Source organism: Brachycentrus maculatus, unplaced genomic scaffold, assembly GCF_059751285.1.
Source record: "Brachycentrus maculatus isolate JH-2025_06_01 unplaced genomic scaffold, ASM5975128v1 h1tg000511l, whole genome shotgun sequence".
Taxonomy (NCBI): Eukaryota; Metazoa; Arthropoda; class Insecta; order Trichoptera; family Brachycentridae; genus Brachycentrus; species Brachycentrus maculatus.
In genome coordinates, this window is record NW_028281257.1 from 144,128 (window position 1) to 159,247 (window position 15,120).

Here is a 15,120-nt window from a genome sequence, read left to right on the forward strand (position 1 = left end):
CTTTTTGTGACATTTTGTGAGTGATAACTGGCAACTATAAATCGCGGCCAAAAAATTTTTTAGTACTTACCAGCCTACAACGGCAAAATATTTTCCGTGGCTAGTGATTATGAGTCAAACTTCTTTTGCGAACAGGCATGACAGAAAACTGAGAACTAAGTTTTTACGTGCTAAAAGTTTTATGACATTTCGTCCATAGTTAGTCTGTGATTTCGTCGGTATTTTGAGGTTATAAATCGTTGAGTCGAATTCAAATATCCTGTTTTAAATAAAATAACGTTCTGACTTATTATTCAAACTCACTGAAAATTCTTCATTAATGTAAAAAATTGTATTAATTAAAAAAAATAAAAAGGTAACTCCATTGTCCCTCTGAAATTATTTAATACAAAAATAATATTGCTGTATTTTTCTTTAAATGAATAACCCGCAAAGTCTATATTTTTATAGACTTGTCTATGTATTGTGTTTTTAAATATGTAGGTATAGTGTTGATTCGTGGCGCTTAACTACAAATCAACATTCTTAACTTATATTAAATCTGCTTCATAAATCAGAGTTTTTTTTAATGATTTCTCATAAGAAAAAAAATATTACCTCGGAATGATTGACTTCACAAATTCATCCCTTCATTGTGTCTTATTATTTCAGTATCACCATGATTTCATCATTTCGTCGTAGTATCAGCACCTGTATTTCACTATACAAGGCACAGAGAGTTTCTCAGGGAAGAGGAGCGCCGAATCGTATGCGTAGAAAAGTCACTTCATCAATTAATCCAGGAATCCAACACAGGCTAAAGGCCATGAAGGACGACGGAGTTACTATGGACACCACTCCTGATATGGACCTGTTTGAAAATTCTGAAGCAAATTTCTTCAACGTAAGATTATATAAATTTACATTTATGCGTTGGCTATAGTGCATATTTTTCCATTTGATGGTTTAATAAGTATTAGTTTGTCGAAAAATGGTTGGCATTTTTCAATATTATACTTAAGAATGAATGTCTCTCATAAAAAAATTAATACAAATTTGCATTGTAAGGTGTGCTAGGTACGGTACCATTGAAAAAATGTTTAGCTTTGATACTATTTTTATTTTTGCATAAAATTTTTATTTTATTGTAAAAAAACCTTAACATTAAGTGGTTTGTTTTGATTTTGTACAGTTTTTTTATTTATTGAACGGTTGAAGCCTTTAAGATAATACTAATAATACATATATACAGTATCTAATATTAAAAAAAATACACTAATGAATACACTAAAAGAGAAACAAAAAGTCTTACAACAAATAGTCTTATAACATAAAATCATAATAAAATAACAAGTAGTAAGCACTGGTAAATACACGTCTCCTTCAAACACTATCGGTGAGCAGTAAGAGAGAGTGAAACACAACGTTTAAATTTATCCATTATAACATGGAGAAGAAATGCTGAGAAAGTACAGATTTCAAGGAGGATAACAATTTATTAAATAAATCTATACTTTCAAAAGCATTGGCTAACATGTGAAGCCGCGTAATCGGAGAGAACATGGCATAGTTTGCATTATGTACAAATACTGCGAATACAGATTTTTGCCTAGTACCTCTTTGGCGCACGCTAAGCTTTATTTGATTTAGGAGATCAGGGCTGTCCAAAAAATTGTTAAAAATTTTATATAACAGAACCAGATCAGTAATTACCCTTCTATCACTAAGATTTATCAATTTAAGCCGCTTCATATGATCAGTACAATTCTTATTCAAATCCAACAAGATTTAAATTCAAACATTCCGCAATTTGAACCATTCAAACATTCCATATTAACCCTAGATCATGGGACTTGTTTCAATTTAATTTAATATGGGACTATCGTAAAATATATAACGATAAGAAAAATTCACATTTTACCAAAAGCATTCACCAAAATACATAAAAAAATAAGTGCAACATATTTTTAGAAAACTTATGCAAATATAAAATATTGATAACAAAACTAAGATACATGCTAGTTGGTACTTGCTAGTTGTCACTTCATTCTTTACATGTGTTGCTCGATGCTCCCCACAGATTGGATGTCTCGTAAATTTTACGAATGTCCTGTAATCCAGGGTTAACCCGATGGTTGCCAGAGACGAGATATCTCGGCAAATGGCGGAGTGCCCGTATGGCCAGAGACGAGATATCTCGTCAGTACTTTTGATGACGTATTACTCCGTAGTTTTAACTCATATTGACAATCTGTCAAAAACGGAACATACATTGCCATCAGTTGAAGTTGTCACAAAATATTTTATAAAGTTTTTAAATACTTTTAAGTGATTTATCGGTATCACTTTCAGCTGACAGTTGACAGATGTCATTAGGGCTACCACTCAAACCACTTGAAATATTGATTATTTTAATCGATTGTTTTGAACGCCAGGGGTTTTTATTTTGCTCAATTTTTTGTGTTTTTCTTATTATTTTAAAATATTCCATTGATAAATAATAGTTGTGTGTTAATATTAAATTTAATAAAAACTTGCGTGTGCGACTTAGTGTGACAACCCTGAAAATTTGAAACTGGTTTAACTTCAAGAATAAAACTCTAACAATCGATGCGGGATATAATATTTGGTAAGTAAATTATAATTCAATAAAAACAACAAAAAAAAATCTTTAGACAACTTTTTTTTTTCAAAAAAATACTTGGCCTGTTGAGCACTGCGGCGTAATTTATTTGCGGCTATGAAAAGGTTAAAAACCCTGTGAGATTATAATAACATCAGGTGTGGCATCAATATGAATTCAGAGAATTAGAATTTTTTAGGTGTACACATTTTAAGCTTACAGTCTATAAAGGTTAGCAATAATTTTACCCTGTAGTCTAGAATTTTCATTAGAAGTATGCAGTATAGGTTGACCAGAATGAATTATTATGGTAGGGACTGACCGGAGCGATTTCGTCGTAACGTAACACGTTACGATGCAAGCATTCGTATGGTCAGTACAGTGAGCCGAGTACTCCATCCATAGTAGGAGCGAAAAAAATATTGGATCGAATTCCACTTTTATCGAGACATTATCAAACTGCTATTGATAAGACGAAATGCGTCACATTGTATAAATTAAAATAAAAGTGGAATTTGATCCAATAATTTTGTTTTATTTTGGATACATTACCAAACGATTAAAAATGGAATTCTACGATCTGCATTTAATAATAATAAAACCCTTATTCGCACCCCAATGGTGCATAGAGCACTGCGTCATATAAACACAGTGTTATCTTGATCGTTTACACATGAAGGAAAGGTGATCAGCCCTCCGCTTCAGGTACCAGTCCAGGGTAACATTGAATAAATATGACAGTGAAACAATCACTTATATTTATTTTACCCCCCTTGAGAATCGAACCCGGGACCTCCAGAACGGTAGCCGAGCGTGCTGACCATTACACTACGGAGGCGGAAAAAAACTGCATTTACAATAAATAAATAATTATTTATTCCTTCTTTTCTAAATCTGTTGTAGGTACATGAACAATACGATCAAGCTGAAAAGGAACTAGCTGCTCATGATGAATTAGTGCAGTTGCGTATGATTAAACAGAAATACTTCGATGAAAATGTACCAAATTTTTTGACATGGAGTGAAAAAGAACACATCCGTTACTTACATAGAACAAATCCGGAAGAATGGACTCCGGAAACTATTGCTGAAAGTTTCCCCACCACGCCGGAAGGAGCTAAGGTGACATTTAAAAAAAACTTATTGACATGCAAAAGTAAAGCTCAGAAATACAAAATCTAAAAATTTACAAAATATATTTCTTCCTTCTCTTTCATTTTCAATACAAGAGTTTAATAATACAAAAAACAAGCTTATTTATTCCTATAATGATATTCTATTTTATCTTTTTATAAAAATAAATCATAAAGTGAAATACCCTTGTGAAAATTACATTTTATTGAAATTGAAAACCGTGTTTGAAGTGTGAAGTGTTTTCAAATATCAACTGCCAATTACATAATTTTTTATATAGATATCTTAACGTAGATGAAGAACACTATGGAAGTCTGGGTATTTTTTATACAGGGTTTACAATCTGTCATAGGGTAGTTCAAGTGGTCACTTTATGCATGTGTAACATTCACCATTCTACCCACGATTGACAACCATACAACTCAAATTTTGGAAGATGTGTTTATCCCTAAATTGAAAACTTTCAAGTGCTTGTTTTCAGCACCATCTATGGTTTAGTTGAGTAGTTTTTTTAAAATATATATTTAGTAGAGACCTTCATGAAATATATGTAAGATTCTTTCAGTGAATGTTACACGTGTGAAAAGTAATCACTGTTGAGATATCAATATAAAAAATAGAACTATTAAGTGGACAAAACCCAGATTTGTGAACAAAGATTTGGACACATTCGAAATATTGTAAATTAACTACATACAAATTTTATTATCAATTTTTTATGATTGGTATTCTCAAATTAATTTAATATGTTGGGAATGAAACAATTTATTAAAAAAACTTTTTATATTACAGAAAATACTCAAAGTTATTTGGAAACCGGCTTCTCAACAACGCATTGATAGGCACGATTCATCAGCATTAAGAAATTGGAAAGAGTTAAATGAAGGTACACTCGAGGAAGTCACTCCAGAATTAAAAGCCCACATCTTAAAATTCTCTAAAAGAGTCATTCCTCCAAGACTCAAATCAGATATTGCAGAAACTAAACTGCTATCACCTGATACCAAAGGTTTCAATGAATTTAGCAGCATAATAACAAGCTATGAGGAATCCAAGAGTGTGGATCAAGATTTGGAATCCGATACGAATACCAACAATCAATTACAGTTGGAAGGATGTGACGAAAGCGCCGATGTAATAAGAACGAGAACAAAGATTGATTCAAAACCAATAACATTGGATGAATTAAGATCTAATATTAATAAAAACGCCGAAAACAATATTCATATTTCTCTTCATGAGAAGCTGATTTTATCTCCATACCATAAAAAGGATAACTCTACTTCTAATGCTGTAATACCAGAGGTACCTAATACTGAAATAAGTAAATCAAAAAGATCGGATATATTGATAAAGGAATCTGCAGAAAATGCTCAATTACCAAAACCATATCCTGAAAGGATACGAATACCGAAGAAGGCTTATCGAAAAGGCGTAACGTACAAAGTAAATGATTGCTTTTATGATGACGATGGAAGGTTTTTATACAGAGTTCCTGGTTTGGAAGCAAGCAGAATTTCAAATTGATATTGTTAAAACTCTTTTTAAATAATAAATAGCTAGTCGATCCATTATATTGTTTTATTTAACCACCTTTTTTTTAAAACATGGATTTGGCAAAGGAAGGATGAAAGCAGAGTGAATGCCGTTGAAATGTGTTCCCTCAGACGAATGTGTGGAAAATCATTGTATGACAGAATTAAAAATGAAGATATAAGAAAGTAATGTAAGGCTGAATTAGGGATGATTGAAAAGATTAAGAAAAGTTCTTTAAGGTGGTATAAACATGTGGAGCGAATGGATGGTGAGAGAATGACTAATAAAGTATATTTGGCATATATGAACGGGAGAACAGAATGAGGACGGCCAAAAAAGACTCGGTTCAACCAGATCAATCAAAACCTAAAATCTGGTGATGTCAAAAGCCTACGTGACCGCAGGGCATGTATGACTAGATGTGTGGATGCAAAGGAAGCTAGGAGTGTATGTCAGGACAGAAGAGTGTAGCATTTCATTCTCTCTGTCTACCCCTAAATGGAGTAGTAGTAGTTTTACCTTGCAATTATAAACCCGGCTAAAAAGCATTTTTCTGATCGCTAATTTGCACAGGTAAATGCGAAGCAATGTATACATGTCATCAGACTGATGACGGAATGAAGAAATCTGATCACTAATCATATAACATAAAAGTGGAAATAGGTTCGAAGTTATTGTTTTTTTATACGTATAAAATACACTTCCAGGAAGAAATGTCAGTACAAAACTTATATTGAATACCAACCTATATAGAGGTTTGTAAAATATGTGTTTTGAAATTTTAACAGGTGATCATAGTTTATTACAATGTACAGAGGTATTTTTTGATTTTATAGACATATAGGCACAAATTATGGTTGGTTCAATGATATCATTTTTTGGTTATTCGTCGTCAAGCGTACACCCTCTTCTATTTTCCCAGAAATTGAATAAATCCTCTAGTTTTACCATAAATTCCATAACGATAGGAAACTAATTTTAATTTTCATACTTTGATTTCATCTTACCTCTTTTACATAACAATGTAAAATATAAAAAAGGATTATGTATACGTTTTTCATTGCGTATAATGAATACAGTAAAGATTTCCTCAAAGTTTGGAATAAAATAATGTTGCAGTTCCGTCTCTGATTCTGTTCTTAATTTTATCGAAATATTTTGTGAAACCAGTTTAAAATAATTTTTAAAGTAGGTACTATTTTGTAAAATGAATGTGATACAATTACGAACGTTTTCTATAAACACTTTTTCCGTAACCGGCGCGAACACACTCTTTTACATGTCTGACCATCTGAATCGGCCGTCGCAGACATGAAGGTATTTTGAATTTGGGATTATTTCAAAGAAATACAGCAGTTATAGTTTAAATAATTCATCGAGTATTTCCCGAGAATCATCGACGGCCTAAATTGAGTGATAAGTTTTTTTTTCGTGTTCCGATGGCTTTTGTATACGTCGATGAAGTTGTGGAGTGTTCTCCTATATTGTGGTTAGAAGTGACATGAGGCCGATGTCACTGTTATTTTTGTGATATTAAGTTGTAAGTCGGTACATGTTGATGCGGATATGTTCTAATTGTTACTCTATTATTCATTTTAGCTCAACGTTTCATACCCGGCAACGGGTTGTCAAAAACTTTTTGAAGTGGTCGATGAACACAAGCTTCGTATCTTCTATGAGAAGCGTCTTGGAGCTGAAATCCAGGCCGATGCTCTTGGTGATGAATGGAAGAACTATGTTCTCCGTATTTCTGGTGGAAATGACAAGCAAGGATTTCCCATGAAGCAGGGAGTCCTCTCGACCGGTCAGTAAAACTTAAGAAATATTCAATATGTGCAATAGTTTTAAATTATTCCACTCTTCTTAGTGTTTGTCAATTTTAAAACAGTGAAACGTTTTAGTATGCCTACTGAAGATAGTACCACGATTATGTTGGTTACGTCCAAGCTTTCACTTACACTTTAGCTGGTGTTGACCACAAGTAATTAAAATATATATTTTTGTTAATCTTATCATTGTAGTGCTAAAAAAATGTGACAATAGCAATAATTCTTATTCAGATAGTGACCTGGTATATAATTAAAAAAATCTTATGCAGGCAAAATTGTTTTTATAAAATACACGATTGAAACATTAAGTACCTATGTATTTTTTCTGTGGCACGGTAATCATTATTATTATCAAATTACGATGATCTAGTGCAGTGATTCCCAAAGTGGTCTATATCGACCCCCAGGGGTCTATGACAACTTGCAAGGGATCTATGTTTTAATTTGAATTTAAAATATAAATGTATAAAACCTAACATGTCGCTCACTCCTTTCAAGAACGTCATAAATCAAAAATCGACAATTTTGAGTTGTGCATGTTTTCGGAATGCCCAGAAAATGTACTATATCCCAGCAAAAGAGGCATATTTTTTACTTAATATTTACCCGCTACAGGGCAGAAAGTGTTGTTTTTGTATTTTGAAGAAAAGCTATTGTTAAATTATTATTTTAAATAAACTAAATATTTTTCAAATGGAGAAAAAACCTTCAGGTTTTACCTAAAAAGATCTGTTGCACAGTAGTAAGCTCAATCAGTGGCTTGATATTTGTTTTTAATACATTGTGTTATATTTTTAAACTTTAAAAACGTTCTCCTGAAAAATCTAGTTTTTTGATTTATGACGTTCTTGAAAGGAGTGAGCGATGTGTGGTTCAAAGTGAGTAACACTACATATACCGGCTGTCAAAAATACATTTGAAGTTAATGAATTTGATAAAAATCAATATCAGGTAAGGCAAGGGGTCTACGAGATAAAGAGTTTGGGAACCTCTGATCTAGTGATCAGTATTAAAGTTCCTATATAAGTATGAACACATTATTTATATTAAATATTGGAACGTTATAAAATTGGGCTGTACCATGATAAGCGGGAGAAGAAGGTAGATTTTTTCTTCAATAAGTATACTATGTTTTTTGAAGATAAAATTAACGATAAATTATTAGGTTTATATTCTTCTTCAAACCCTTATCCGCACCCCAATGGTGCATAGGGCACTGCATCATATAAACGCAATGTTGCCTTTACCACATGGTTTATATACGATACTTATTACAATAGACTAATTTATATAGCACCATTTTCACAAAATATACTTTTAAGGGCTTCTTTACTTTTTTTCTTATTTATGATATATTATGCCATGCACTTTTATACAAATTCAATTATAATAAATATATAAACTTTCAAATCTAAATTAAAATAACAGATTACACTGCGCATAACTAAAAAAGAAAAATATATTGCTTGAAGGAATAAGGCTTTGAATTTATAATTAATTTAAATTTTTTATATTTTTATCGTGAACTATGAATTCCTAATCTGATTTTTTGTGGTTTTTATTGATATAACAGAAAGTACTATAGTTTTGAAAATATTCATTACAATTTTTTTTTACATAGGTTTATGCAATTCATTTCCGTGTATTGTCAATATTACTGTGTAGTGTCTCATTCAAGTAGTGTCATCGTTGATTGTTACCTATTGTGGATTTTTTCGATATATTAGTTTATTGTATTATTATCAACTCCTAATATGGCCACGTTTTGTGTCCAAAATTATCGGAATATTCCTACGGAGCGCAGTGAATTATTATTAGATCCATGAGATTTGGCTTATGGTAGGGACTGACCGAAGCATCTTGTCTTAACTTAACGTCGTAACATCGTTCGCAGCGAGCATCCGAAACTATGGATGGAGCGCTCGGCTCCCTGTACTGACTATACGAATGCTCGCATCGTAACGTGTTGCGTTTCAACAAAATGGCTCCGGTCAGTTCCCACCGTTAGATATATGACTGCTGTTAAATAACCTATTTCAATACACACCGCTGAATTGACAGCCGCCGTGGCGTATTTGGTTAGACGCTCGACTGCGAAACTGGTGTTGCGGGTTCGATTCCCGCCAATTGCAAAATGAATTCAAGAAACATTTCTTTTCAATTGGTCTGGGTGTTAATGTATTTTTCACATTTACCTTCCCTATCCTTACTATCCTACCTGCATACAAGCATCTAAAATAGAAGTTTTGCAAAAAAAATCCTTTTAAAAAAAAAGTACAGTCGATGTATTGACTTATTGATGATACCGGACTAAGCAGGATAGAACTATCACCGTATTTTACGAAGTATAAGATGCAATTTTTTTCTTAAAAAAATTCAGGTGTGTCATATACCCAAAATTAATATGAAAAAATCCAGTGTTAAATTTCCGCCAGTCTTAAAAATTGTCATATTTTCGATGCCGCTTGAAAAGTATATCTGGCAACATTTTAGTGATTGGAATCATATCATAAAAAAATGTAGTTCGCCACACATCACATGTGCATTTGTATTACACAAAAACACACTGCAATTGTGTAATGCAATGTTTTCCGAGGTGAACTCCGATAGGGATTCCTCGAAAGCTCCAATTTAAAAAAAAAATATCAGGCTGGCTTTGGAATCTAATATAAAAAAATCTAAAATTGTTTTTTTTAATTGCCAAAAAAATTAGGTGTGTCTTATAGTCCATAAAATACGGTATAGAGTACTCAAGAGATTCAAGACCCAGGTGTATTTTCCTGTTATTGACGAATGTATTTGCTGTAATAATATATTTCTCGAAATATATTGTCACTTCACTACTAATGAGAGACTAGCTCTCTGTTTTTTTTTTGTGGTTGTAATAACGCATATCGCTCACTCCTTTCAAGAATGTCATAAATCGAAAATCATCAATTTTCAGTTGGGCATATTTTCGGAATGCCCAGAAAATTTACTATATCCCAGCAAAAGCCGCATATTTTTAACTTTATATTCACCTACAGGGCAGAAAGTGTAGTTTTTGCATTTTGAAAAAAAGGTATTATTTAATTATTTTTTTAAACATACTAAATATTTTTCAAATGGAGAAAAAACCTTCAGGTTTTACGTAGAAAGATCTATTGCACAGTAAAAAGTTCAATAAGTGGCTTGATATTTATTTTTAATACATTGTATTATATTTTTAAACTTTAAAAACGTTCTCCTGAAAAATCAAGTTTTTTGATTTATGACGTTCTTGAAAGGAGTGAGCGATATCTCTGAATGATGAAGCGCACAATGTGTCTATAACGAGCGATGATATTGTCCTTGCAGTGCGCGTGCGCCTGCTGCTGGCCAAAGGGCACTCGTGCTACAGGCCCCGCCGCACCGGAGAGCGCAAGCGCAAGTCCGTGAGGGGATGTATAGTGGACGCCAATCTGTCTGTGTTGGCCCTCGTCGTTGTACGCAAGGGTGACCAGGTAACATTTCTATTTTCATATTATTCGTACAGAAAATATATTAGATGATACAGAAAAATCAAAGCCAACAGAGATAATGAGACAAAGACTGGAGTGATCGTTTATAGTTGGAAATTTTTATACTCCATTTTAAATACAGAGTGTCCCATAATCCAACGTATTCCTTCCAAGGGGTGTTAGGCCAGCTTATGACTCATCAAAAAATGAAAATATGACTCAGTAAAAGTGCCTTAGTTTTCCAGTTATTTCAACTTTTATGAATTTTCAGAACATCTACGCCTTAGATTAGTTTTTGAGTGCCACTTTTTAATTTTTTCATATTTTAGGATTCTAATTTATGTTTCACAATAAAACTGAAAAATAATTTAATTCAACATAAACACTTTTCACTTTACTAAAACAAAGCAATTCTTCACATCGGAATTCCTAATAATTTCATTTTTTGGTAAGTCATAAGCTGACCTAACACCCCTTGAAAGGAATACGTTGGATTATGAGACACCTGTATATACTACAATAATTAACATTTTGTAAAAAATGACTGACCACAACGTAAATGCTATAAGTATGAAAGATATTAATTGAAAACATTACTTGTTGGATATGATGCGGTCATTATTTAATACAAGAGTGAATTAAAAACTATCCCCTCACGTAGTGTAGTGGTTAGCACGTTTAGCTACCACGCCATGGTCCTGGGTTCGATTGCCAGGGGGAACAAAGTGGCTTTTCACTCAATATTTATTTAATGTTGCAATGGCCTGGTATCATTACAATTTAGTGCCCTTTCCATCATTGGGTGCAGTTAGGAGACGAATTCTAAAAAGTTATCCTGTACTGTTTTATTATTATTTTATATATTTTTTTGAAATGTAGGTTGTTTATTAAAATATTGCTGTCATATTTATTGCAATTTTTTTATATTCTAATTTCATATTTTCCTAAATTGGTGAATGAGATCTGTTTCAAAATAGTCAAACTGTAAAATTAGGCAAAAATATGTGAAGAATATCCTTCAATTTCTATGTAAGTTGAAATATTAGTTATTGAATGAACTTGACTAAATAAAGTTCACCCGTATGGTTAGAAATATTGGACTCCGAGAATGTGAAAGTCCTAACACCAAGACAGGTCATGAGTTACACAACTCACGTAGGTCTTAAGAGTGAGGTATGACATAGAGTGAGGTCGCAATAGACCTAACATGGTCGCAGTGACACAAGGGATGCAAGATCCCTTGACCTCTTAATAATAAAAAAGTACTATTTCTTAAAATCTACTGTGACACGTGTTTCGATGCATTCCGCATCATTTTCAAACACCGTATGTGATGCAAAATGATACGGAATGCATCGAAACACGTGTCACAGTAGATTTTAAGAAATAGTGGTATTTACCAAGTAAAACATTAATTAAAAATGGATAGATTTTAGCACAAAGTGACTGCCGAATCAATTAATGAAATAAAAAAAGGTTAGAAATACAAGTTGTTAATGCAATTGCAGGAGATTCCCGGTCTCACGGACAGCACTGTACCTCGCCGCCTCGGGCCCAAGAGGGCCTCGCGCATCCGCAAGCTCTTCAACCTGTCCAAGGAGGACGACGTCCGGCGGTACGTCATCAAGAGGGCACTGCCCGTCAAGGAGGGCAAGCCCAAGAGGTTTAAGGTAAATCCACCCTTTTGTTCTCTGCGCCCATGTTTATTGGGGTGTTGCGATAGGTGCATTCACATCTGACTGTTGCATCATATTAGTAGTAATTTTAGCACTTTTTATTAGTATTAACAAATTGTTTGCTGGTAACGCTTAAAAGCGTCTTCAACATACTGTTGATAAAGAGCGGTAGACGCTTATAAGCTTTCTATTTGCTCACTTTTGGTACAGCGCGAGATACCAAAAAACATTGTTTAGATCGGAGTTGGGTTTGCGGTTACTTGTGGTTAGTATATGACCAAAATTAGTATAATATTTAGGATTGGGGTTTATGAAAAAACCCTCCGCAAACATTTTGTAAAAATAAAATCTATTAAATAGTTACACAATGCCAAAGAAAAAATAAATATTGCAGCCCTTTACAATGGCTGGTAATATGGTGGCCATATTTTTTTTTACTGTTAGTGCATTACCTGTGTAAGAATAAAAATTTAGAGAGGAATATTTATTACTATCCTGCTTGAATTATTTGTTATGAAATATGCTAGATTTTTTTTTTACCATTTCAGAAAATTACTTAAATTTTCTGCACCTTTGAGAAGCAATGCTTTCCATACCTCTTGCATTCTAGATGATAAATTAGGATATCTTGATCAATTTAAAAAAAAATGTTGCAGTTAATATTAGTAAAGGATTAAGGTATATTTGCCTTAATATCTAAACATCAGCTGCTAGATTAAATGGCTCTCGCTTACCCCACACTTTCAAATACATTGATAGTGTGATATTTTTTGAGGCCTATAAATTTTTATTTACAATAAGTTTGCATAAAATATATTTTTTTAATTGCTAAACAAAATTTTATTTGAACATTGAAACCATTTTCCGCGGGAAAAGCTTAAAAGTATATTGTACATACTGTAGGTAGAAAGCGGGAGACACTTATAAGAGCTCTATGTGCTTACTTTTATTAAAGCGAGAGTGATGACAATTTTTTTGTACAGATTTGAATTGGGTTTGTGGTTACTTGTGATGAGTATTTGGAGGGTCGGGCAGCAAATTGATGTCAGGATTGATGAAAAAACTGCCCGACAACAATGTGTTAATAATATAATATTTATTTTAACCCAATAAATATAGAGTTTGAGTTTTTGGTGATTCTTGAAGAAATCCTATATTATTTTAGTTCAATCAGTGGTTGATATTGAATAGTTATTTGTCTGTATAATGACCATGGATATGAGTTGGATGAAAAGGAGTTGAATCGGTAGATAACGGGTGTTATTCTGATTGGCAGGCTCCCAAGATCCAGCGCCTGGTGACCCCCGTGGTGCTCCAGCGCAAGCGTCACCGTCTCGCCCTGAAGAAGAAGCGCGCCCAGCACCGCAAGGAGTCTCACGCTGAATACGTCAAACTGATCGCCAAGAGGACCAAGGAAGCTAAGGTAACTTATTTATTTACTTGCTTAAAGGGCGTGTACATTCTCCAATGCTCCCAATTGCCCCTCCGACTGAATGTGTACTGTCTTATGCGCTGGATTAGCCGACAGAGTACTGGTATAGATTTAACATGATTACACGACTGCAAAGTAGGATAGGCAGGGTGTTCTTCTAATCCTTATCCAAATACAAATTTAATAAACACATATTGGCGGCCACATTTTTTATGCTTCTCGAGGCAGATTAGGCATAGTCTAATTGTCTAACCGTCGCCCCAGTCTGACGATGTAACTATATGAGCTCACAAACAAATCATAGTAACTGCTGATTCAGTCATTTGGACACACAGCTTTTGTTAGCCACTATGTATCCCACCTTTGGTACAGCCTGTCAAAAAATAGTAGAAATTGGAAAAAAACACAACTTTCGCCAATTTTTACGACGGCATCATCAAATTAAGTTGTTTTATGAGAGTTGGTTTTGTAATAGAGAATGTGATAAAAAAAATCTGTAATTTTGGATAAAAAATTACATTAAATTTGGTCGGCTAATTAACGATGTTACAGTTTAACCACGCATTTGCACTAAATCAAGTGCAATGTATGAATTAAACTGTTAGATTAATGGCACATTCTTACCCCACACGATTCTCCAGTGAACTTGTGATATTGTTTGTCGCTACAAAATAATTTAACATGTCGTCAATTCCTACGATGGCTTGAAATGGAACTAATATGTTGATTTTGTTACAGGCCAAGCGTCAACAGCAACTGAAACAGCGACGTCGCTCTGCGTCTCTCCGCGAGTCGAAGAGCTCTGTCGCCAGTGCCCCCTCCGTCAAGTGATAGGCACACTTTACACTAATGTTTACAGAAAAATAAAACAAAAAAATTAACAAAAACATCATGCCTGATCTTTTATTTTTACACCTAAACTACGTTCTGTGCTATATTGTGATGTAATGTCTGTTTGTAAAACAAATTGCTTTGATTTTGGGCGCTAATTTTACAGCCAGAATCAAACTGGAATAACCATAATTCAATTGTTTTTGCAAAGAAAACACGTATTTTGCTGCATGAACCAAATTTAAACAGTGTCCCAATCTTGTTTTTAATAATTACAGGAAATTTGTTATCAATTCCGATATTAAAGAAAAACAAATATTGATACAAAATTCTCAGATACAGCATAGTTATCCATTTCATCTTGAGTTATTACTTATGGATACCATGATCGGTGGACGATGATCTAAAGTTTGTTTCTGAAATTGCAAAGTAACATTGTACAGTAAGTCCTCTACTTACTTGATTTCGACTAACGTGAATTTCTACTTACACAATATTTAAAAATGCTTTTTTTTCTCAAGTCATTTTTTTACGTAAACTATTGTGTTGATGGGATAGTGAGAGAGAGGAGAGAAAGGGATTAACCTACAGACTCTACTTT

General features: G+C 33.4%; 2 protein-coding genes across 3 annotated transcripts; both read left to right on the forward strand.

The window, feature by feature from the left end:
• The first annotated feature begins 183 nt into the window (after positions 1-183).
• Positions 184-5,314, forward strand: LOC148301865 (uncharacterized). 2 transcript variants are annotated; one of them, XM_088272586.1, is made up of 4 exons: positions 184-479; positions 652-883; positions 3,506-3,724; positions 4,529-5,314. In XM_088272586.1, exons 2-4 carry the CDS (start codon positions 659-661, stop codon positions 5,261-5,263), a joined length of 1,179 nt encoding a protein of 392 aa, XP_088128712.1. In that variant the 5' UTR covers positions 184-479; positions 652-658; the 3' UTR covers positions 5,264-5,314. The 2 variants fall into 2 exon arrangements, with proteins under 2 accessions (XP_088128712.1, XP_088128711.1); XM_088272585.1 differs by having other exon boundaries at positions 184-355.
• A 1,228-nt stretch (positions 5,315-6,542) lies between these two features.
• On the forward strand, positions 6,543-14,581 carry RpS6 (ribosomal protein S6). The gene is made up of 6 exons (XM_088272587.1): positions 6,543-6,589; positions 6,872-7,076; positions 10,438-10,583; positions 12,089-12,250; positions 13,533-13,679; positions 14,427-14,581. The coding sequence occupies exons 1-6, from the start codon at positions 6,584-6,586 to the stop codon at positions 14,517-14,519; spliced, it is 759 nt and encodes a 252-aa protein (XP_088128713.1). The 5' UTR covers positions 6,543-6,583; the 3' UTR covers positions 14,520-14,581.
• Positions 14,582-15,120: the final 539 nt, after the last annotated feature.

Coding starts and splice junctions, on each gene's coding strand:
- RpS6 (XM_088272587.1), top strand. Junction 7,077..10,437: donor GCAGGGAGTCCTCTCGACCG/GTCAGTAAAACT, acceptor TTGTCCTTGCAG/TGCGCGTGCGCCTGCTGCTG. Junction 12,251..13,532: donor GCAAGCCCAAGAGGTTTAAG/GTAAATCCACCC, acceptor TCTGATTGGCAG/GCTCCCAAGATCCAGCGCCT.
- LOC148301865 (XM_088272586.1), top strand. CDS start 659: ATGATTTCATCATTTCGTCGTAGTATCAGCACCTGTATTTCACTATAC. Junction 884..3,505: donor CTGAAGCAAATTTCTTCAAC/GTAAGATTATAT, acceptor AATCTGTTGTAG/GTACATGAACAATACGATCA. Junction 3,725..4,528: donor CCACGCCGGAAGGAGCTAAG/GTGACATTTAAA, acceptor TTTATATTACAG/AAAATACTCAAAGTTATTTG.